Source organism: Thamnophis elegans, chromosome Z (assembly GCF_009769535.1).
Source record: "Thamnophis elegans isolate rThaEle1 chromosome Z, rThaEle1.pri, whole genome shotgun sequence".
Taxonomy (NCBI): Eukaryota; Metazoa; Chordata; class Lepidosauria; order Squamata; family Colubridae; genus Thamnophis; species Thamnophis elegans.
Window position 1 is genome coordinate 56,764,011 of NC_045558.1, and position 8,534 is coordinate 56,772,544.

The 8,534-nt window shown below is 36.4% G+C and overlaps 1 protein-coding gene across 4 annotated transcripts in view; it reads right to left on the reverse strand.

Annotated features, from left to right (window-relative positions):
* TOPBP1 (DNA topoisomerase II binding protein 1) overlaps positions 1–8,330 on the reverse strand; it is an 84,092-nt gene extending 75,762 nt beyond the window's left edge. For all 4 annotated transcript variants that reach the window (XM_032236807.1, XM_032236808.1, XM_032236806.1 and 1 more), the window contains exons 1-6: positions 8,248–8,330; positions 5,837–5,924; positions 4,296–4,430; positions 3,529–3,672; positions 2,136–2,317; positions 1,117–1,310 (exon numbers count right to left, since the gene is read on the reverse strand). In XM_032236807.1, the coding sequence (XP_032092698.1) occupies positions 1,117–1,310; positions 2,136–2,317; positions 3,529–3,672; positions 4,296–4,430; positions 5,837–5,917 (736 nt within the window). In that variant the 5' untranslated portion in view covers positions 5,918–5,924; positions 8,248–8,330. The remainder of the gene's footprint in view (positions 1–1,116; positions 1,311–2,135; positions 2,318–3,528; positions 3,673–4,295; positions 4,431–5,836; positions 5,925–8,247) is intronic.
* Between the last annotated feature and the right edge of the window lie 204 nt (positions 8,331–8,534).

Below are 8,534 nucleotides of genomic sequence, written 5' to 3' on the forward strand. Positions count from 1 at the left end.
ATACAGAAGACCTACACTATAAAAAACTATAGAACTGTCAATAGCTACTTTTTCAGTAGCCTAATATGCAGCTTTATCTCAAGAGAACTTATATTTTTTTATCTATTAAGGCTAAGTTAACTACAATGTATTCATCCTTTAAAATTTTTCTTTAAAGATGTTTCAGAAATTTAAGCCTATATTGAAAATAATCACTCTATTCTTGAGAATTGTAATCAGATACGTTGCTAACTGGTGTGTTTTCAGGTTTGATTTAAAATGCTGGCGTCAACTTTTAAAGTTCTGAGCACTTTTAGCTTGAGTTACCTAAAACATCTATTCCATCATAATACTTGCAAGCCTTCCTTGTAATTAATCAGATATTTATTACAGTCAGTGACCAACCTTTCTTCCGTGTTACCTATAATACAAGTAGGCATATATAAAGAAAAGGACTTTGTTAGATATAATCTGCCACTCTTACACAGGGAATCTGCCACGTCCCTTCATTACAGCTTCCAAGAAAATTGTATAGATTTATCCCTTTATATTGGTTTATAATTCTGTTTAGCACTCTACTTGACTGTTCCACATATGAAGCCTTCTGATTGTATTTTATCATTACTTTTATTATTATTTTTAACCTTGTGTTTATGTATTATGCTTCCAAATTCTGTTGCATGATTTGGTGGAATTTATTCTAAAAGAATATATTAAATATATTTTAAAATAAATCTAATTTTGTTGTAGACACGTTCTCTTTCCTTAAATATCAAAATCCTTATAATAAATGCAGGGAAAATGAGCAAAAGGTCACATGAAATTCAGAAGTACAACCTTAACATAAAGACAGTGGAGAAAAATTAAAATAGTATTTGAAGAATTCTAAATTAAGTTTAAAACATTTTATTTTCATTGCTATAAAAAACTATAGTCAGTTGAAGTACTACACAAAAATATCACTAACACAATTAGTTTGCAGCAAATCCAGTAGAAAGTAATATGAGGGTACATTCTATGTTCAACTTTTAAGCCTAGTACAAAGTGAAATCTGATTCTCAATCTGCAAATATTTACACAAACACAAGCCTCCTCCTGAACTCAATCTAAACAAAAATTCAAAGATTTCTTTTTTACCTTTTGGTTCTTGAACAATAAGATGAGTACATTCATTCATCTTCAGTTGCCCTGTATATTGACCACCATTCTCAGTGGTGAGACGCTGGACTTCTTGTCTATCCATGCTGCTTAAACCAGTTACGCAGATTGTACAACCAAGAAATGGAGGACACAGAAACTCTCCCATATTTATATCTGTGTATCTAGTGATCCTTTTGAAAATAAGAATAATTATATCTCTTGATCATTCTTTGTAAAATCAATGGTGAATGAAGACTTATTTGAGTAGACAATGATGTTAATGCATCTAATTCAGAGGTGTGCTACTCTGATTTTAACTGATATGGGTGAGGTGGGGTTTGGAGCCACAGTCCAAAAGTTACATCAGACTAGAACTAGGAATAAGCTTGATGTAAATTAAATGGACAGTCAATTTGATAGTGATTAAGGCCTCAAATTACAACATGGGAGCCTTTGAATTTAGTCCTGCCTTAGGCATAAAGACACCTGAGTGACTTTAGGCCAGTCATTTTCTCTCATCCCTAGGAAGAAAGCATGAACAAACCACTTTCAAAAGTGTTCCCATGAAAACTGCAGGGACTTAACTACTAGCAACTGGCTGGACAAGGCTGTCTTAAGGCACAAAAATATATATAACTACATTACAGTTAATAAAATCATTCCATACATAATTGTCCTTTCTGTCCCATTAAAAATAAGAATTTGTTGGGAATTTTTGGAGTGACACTGGTGCTTGCACTCAAGTATATGTTTGGTCTGGCTTAAGACGTGCTTATTTTAATGGGTTTATTTAAAACGTGATTAAATTTTGATCCAGGACAATAAGAATTCTGTATGAATAATTGAAAAGAATACAGATTTGATCATATAAATTTTCCCCATCAACGGTTTTTTTTTCTTTGTAGAATTTCTCATTAAAGCATGACCCTTTTGCAACAAGAATGTTAATTCTTTGTTAAGAAATATTGCAGGTCAGAATTGTTCAGGTAATCCAAATGCATACACAATTATATTACCTGCGCTGTGATTTATCCCATAGTGTTTTTATCCAAATGGGAAGCAAAATGGGTTTTTTTAAATTAGCAGCAACTAAGTATTTCTTGCTTCCAACTTCTCCAGCTATAAGGTGGGTTACTAATACATTAAGATCTCTGTATACACGACCACCCATCAACTGTACATATTCATGGACTTCCTCCTATAGAAAAAAACCACCAGTAGATATAAGTAGGAATCAAATAAAGCTGCTAGTTATTTTCAGTATAAACACTACCACATTTTAATAATTTTCATACAAGTGTAACTAAATCAACAGTGTTCTATTGTTCATTCACACATTTACACTGATAAATTTGAGAAGATTCAGAAAAGTTATAAAACTTATATAAACAGTAAAAGAACCTGCTGAGAATAACTTAGGACTGAGATGAAAAAAAGTATCTTGAAATATTTGAAATATCACTTAAAAATCACCCTGCTCTTGCCATGATTTTAACCAATCATGTTATACCTTAAAGATATTAAAGGAAGGCAATTTATTTCTAAAACAACTTATGTGTGAAAGTAGGATTGAAGAGTTTTTAAAGTTACTAAACATCTGTTGAAGGTATTTTGGGTAAAATAATAAAGAAATCAGATCCCTTTTATTTTTAATTGTATGCTTCTGTATCTATTCTATCATTTACCATATTTATAAGACTATAAGATGTTCCACAGTATAAGACACACCTAGCTTTTGGAAAGGAAAACAAGGGGAAAAAAATCTGCCTCTGCCTCCTAGCAATTTGCCTCCATGGAGCAAACAGCCTGGTCAGCTTCAGCACAGCCTGATTTAGCACGAGCAGCTGATTGGTGGTTGGCTTGGTCTCCTGGAATACCATCGATCAGCTGTTCCAGGATGCGGGGATCACCGCCACCCAATATCGCTCCATGCACCGTTTTTGGCCTCTGCACGCCCCATTTTTGGCCTCCCCACATCCCGTTTTCAGCCTGTTCCATGCCTTGAACAGGCAGAAAACAGGAGGCGCAGAGGCTGAAAATGGGGTGCGCGGAGGTGGCAGCGATCCTCGTAGCCTGGAACAGCTGATCAGCGGTATTCTGGGAGTCAAATTCAACTGCCAATCAGCTGCTTGTGCTAAATCAGGCTGTGCTGAAGCTGGCCAGGCTGTTTGTTGCAAGGAGGCAAATTACTGGGAGGCAGAGGCTGAAGGATGGGCAGGACTTTGGCAACATTTGCTTATAAGACGGACAGACATTTCCACCCACTTTTTGGGGTGTGGGTGTGTCTTATAGGCCGGAAAATATGGTAATTGATAATTAACATGACTAGAAGCCAAATATAATTTTATAAACACTGAGAAGATAAACATCATCTCTGTATCTGAATTCTATATTTATGTAATATTTTACCCTTGTTTCCTTTGGAAGACTTGTACAAGATATTGTTACATCAGCCATTGTCATATTAAATACTGGATGGTCAGCCTTTGGAACGCATCGTTGATTCTGCATACAGTAGATAACTACCTGTGGTCCCACAATCCTACAACCAAGCTGAAAAAGATAAAGCAAGAAAACTAATAGGGCTCTTTTTCACAAAGCAATTTTCTAGCCCCTTACATTATCTAAAACAGTGTTTTTCAACCTTTTTTGTGCAAAGGCACACTTTTTTCATGAAAAAAATCACAAGGCACACCACCATTAGAAAATGTTAAAAAAATTTAACTCTGTGCCTATATTGACTATAGGCGGGTGTTTTTCCCACGGCACACCTTACACTATGTCACGGCACACTAGTGTGCCACGGCACAGTGGTTGAAAAACACTGATCTAAAACAATATCCATGCAGATAGCCTGGCAATTTTTGAAAAGATCAATAAATTCAAAGTCATCTTTTTCTCTCAAACTACATACACATACTTAAATAAGTATGGCAGAAAGAAAAATTGGCACTAAAACATTAACCCATACTACATCATCATTTATTGGTTATTTGTCTAATAGTCAAATACAAAAAAAGGGAATCATCAAAATTCAGTACACTGTCATTCATCAATTTTGTCTCCCAGTGATGGCACAGTGTTTATACCTCTACTGATTTTCCACTTTTTATACAATTTTCAAAGGTACACTTTACCAAGGTATGACAAAAAATAACAATATAAAAAATGCAAACCTTTTGAAGATGATTAAAAACAATGCCACTAAACTCATCACATATATAAAGGGATTTGTCATTCTCTTGTATTTTAAGTGCAGCTTCCTTATCAAGAATCTGAAGACATTCTTCTGATTGAAATTCTTTGATGGACTGCAAAATACACAAGCAGCAAATAACTCACGGCAAAAAGCATTCCCTTTACTCCCAAACCATTTTCTCAAAAGCACTGCTATCCAATTTCTAGCAGCTTAAGAGCCAAACTGAATTGTGCAGCATGGTAAATATGAACAAGGCCGGTTTTCATTTTATTTCTGTCCCTTTATTATTTTTACAAATGACTCAAGGCGATGCACATATCTAACACACCTTTCTCCACCTGTTTTCCCCACAACAATCCTTTGAGGTGAGTTGGGCTGAGAATGAGTGATTGGCTCAAGGTTATCCAGCTGGCTTTGTCAAGGCGGGACTTTTACTAGTGATCTCTCGCTTTCTAGTCTGATGCCTTAACCACTAGATCAAACTAGAGTAACCAAACTTTAATGTTATTACTGTAAAATTTAACTTTAAATGTTGTTTTATGTTGAAGGAAGTAGAAAATTTGTTTTCAAAGAATATAGTTTTCAATAGGTAACATGTCACTGAAATATTTTTCTTATACTATGTAAAATGCTGCAGGCTTTTGCAGTAAGTTGAAGTGGTATTTCTAAGGCTTTCTCAATAAAGCTAAATTCATTTTAGTCTTTGCTGTGATTGACAATATTCATAATTATCTGTTGCCAAGTTTACAAACCTTGTGGTTTTTTAATGGAGAAAGAATTGTATAATTTATATGAAGCTTTTCTTTCATTGACATAGACTGAGTAGAGCAAGAATCACTGTACCCAAAATTTCAAGAACACCCAGGGATATAACTTTATTTAACAAATACTATTTAAAACTAAAGACAAACACTTTATACTTGTTCATGCAAAATTACTATTTTATATTTTAATAAATTTAAAGGTTCCTCATGCACATATGTGCTAGTTGTTCCCGACTCTAGGGGGGGGTGCTCTTCGGTTTCAAAGCCGAAGAGCCAGCACTGTCCAAAGACATCTCCGTGGTCATGTGGCCGGCATGACTAAATGCCAAAGGTGCACAGAACGCTGTTACCCTCCCACCAAAGGTGGTTCCTATTTTTCTATTTGCATTTTTACATGCTTTCGAACTGCTAGGTTGGCAGAAGCTGAAACAATTAACGGGAGCTCACTCTGTTATGCGGCACTAGGGCTTTGAATCACCAAACTGCTAACCTTTCTGATCGACAAGCTCAGCATCTTAACCATTGAGCCACCCTTTTATATTTTAATAAACAAATCTAATTTGATTCAATTCAGTTGTACTTAGGATAGACCTACTGAAATAATAGGACAAAGTTAGTCGTAACTAAATTCTTCCTGTCTAGTTATTATGAAGGAAAAGAGAGAGGTACTAACAAATTCCTGCTATAAAAAAAAACAAATTTAATGATTATAACTAATTTACCAGACAGTTTTAAACACATTAAATAAGCATACCTCAAGGGCTTGAAGAAAACACTCTGAACTTTCCAGAGTTTTTATAAACTTCACAAAATACGGCTCCTTGCTCTCTTTCATTATTTAACTAATAAAGAAAAAATAAAAGTCAATAAAAAGCTGATCAATGGAACAATAATCTGTATTATAGGGACAATAATCTGGATAATCCTGTATCCTAGGAACATTTTAGGTGGTTTGACTGTGAATATTTTTATAAATCAAGTAATGGTCAATAATATTAAAAACATATTTTGTTCGTTATAATACAAGTAACCCTCGACCTTCTTCATTTAGTGATTGTTCAAAGTTACAACAGCACTGAAAAAAGTGACATAATCGTTTTTCATACTTACGAACATAGCAGCATACCCATGGTCAAAATTCAGATGCTTAGCAACTGACTCATATTTATGATGGTTGCAGTGTCTTGGGAGTCAAATGATCACTTTTTGTGACCTTCTAATAAACAAAGTCAATGAGGAAGCCAGATTCACTTAACAATCCTGTTACTAATTTTAACTGCAGGGATTCACTTAACAATTGTGGCAAGAATAGTTGTAAAGGGAGGCAAAATTCATTTAATAACGGTCTCATTAAGCAACAGAAATTTTGGGTTCAATTGTGATCATAGGTCAAAGGCTACTTGTACAGGCAAAAATCACAAATCCCATTAGTGATGACTAATCCTATCATCTAAAGAAGTGGCCTCGAATCTTTTTGATACCAGGGACCGATTCTGCAGATAAAGGTTTTTCCACGGACTGGAGGAGCCATGGTTTTACCTCCTGCTTGCATCCCACAGTCCAGTTTCTTGGCATTCTGTGGCTTGGTGCCAGGCAAAAGAATGTCACAAGACCAGAGGTTGGGGACCTCTGCTCTAAAAACCATTTAGACCAGGGATGTCAAACTTGATTTCATTGAGGGATGCATCAGGATTGTATGATCTCATGGGGGTGGAGTAGCCTTGGCCAGTGTGGGCATGGCCACCTCAATGTCACTCGTGTTGGGGACACCTGTGGGGGCCCGAGAGGTCTGCCAACAAAAACGGGCTCCCGAGCTCCATTTTTTGGCTGCAACGGCCTCCTGCAACCCTATGTCAGTGAAAACAGGAGCTCATGAGGACCCGCATGTGGCCCTCCTGAGCTCCATTTTCACTGGCAGAGGCCCCGCTGGCTGGTCCTTCCAGGGCGGCCCCATGGGTCAGATCTAAACACCCCGTGGGCTAGATCTGGTCCCCAGGTCTTGAGTTTGACACTCCTGATTTAGACTGACATTAACTATCTGTAAAATAATTATTATTTGGGTAACTTTGAAACATTTTTTAAACCAATGTAAAGTTGCTGCTCTAGGAGCAAATACAAGGAGAGCAATACAAATGGGACCTTAATTTTCTATATTAAAGGTGAATAGAAATCTAATAAATAAGAAAATAAATGGTTCTTTTTCTACTTCTTGTACTGCCAGTATAGGAAATCTAAAAGTCTAGATCTTCCCTAAAGAGCTACAGCAGACAAATACATTTGATAAAGTCTTAAGGGAAATATATAATTATAAAACAACTGATTGTAGCATACTATTTTTATATGGGTAGATGTTCAATGCTCCCTAAGGATAAAATCAATCAGAGTAGAGAAGTAAATGGAAAATCAAGAGGTTTTTTTGCAAATCATTGTAATTTGGCTCAAGGCTTCTCAAACTTTCCTATGCTAAATAAAAAGAAATAAACAAAAAAATCTTCAATGACTGGCAGAGGATTTTTGACACATGGTTATTCCTGCAGGTTTAACCATTTTTAAAACTTTCTGTTTTGTGCAGCTCACAGAGACTTGTTTATTATGCAAAATATTGGAAAGAGAGAGGATGTAATAATGTAGTAGCATGGATTTAAGACTTATATTTTACAAGTGTAAAACCATCTCAAAAATGGAAGAAGTCTCAGAAAGAGAAATAGGATTAGACAAGTAAGAAGGTTCCTTCTTCTCACTCCTCAGAAGTCCTGAGCAACTCGTTTTTCTGTCATCCCTGTTCTAATTTGGGACATATATCCCAGCATTCCCACTTAGGTGACCTGCTGAAAATTCATGAAGGCTTGGGGTGATTATGGAAGATATACTTTCACACACTTGAAAGGTTCAGGATCAAATAAAGTCGCCTTAAAAGCTTTAGTACCCGAGATAGATGGCGATTTGACTTGGGGAAAAGAAAAACTTATCCCTAATTTCAGACATGGGCGACGATTCTATACTCTCCGCCCACTTCAGAAATTGCAGTAGAAACCGATCTACAGAAAAGGAGGAGACGGAAAAGAGCAGGAAATTTAGAGGAGAGGCAGACAGAAACGGTGCGAGACAAAATTCTTACGTCTCTTCCCCCTGCCCGCCCCCCAACTTCGGCCTTCAGTCAATTACCTTCCTCGTAGTCTTTCCAAGAATTCTAATCTTCTGCAAGCTGGCGGGAAAGACCAGGACGCCAAGCCACGCATGCGCAAAAGGTACTAAACCTCTTGCCATTCTTGATTACGTATTGTCATGTGACTAAGAATTAAGCCGAACTATCCTTAAAGGTGCCGCAGAGCGGATGGAGACGGGCTGCAAAAAAAAAAGTTTCCGGGAGTTTGCGGCTCCTTTAAGCGTTAAGAGGCGGGAATTATTTCATGCGATTTAAGCAAGATTTCCGGTGAGTTTTTGTAATGAAT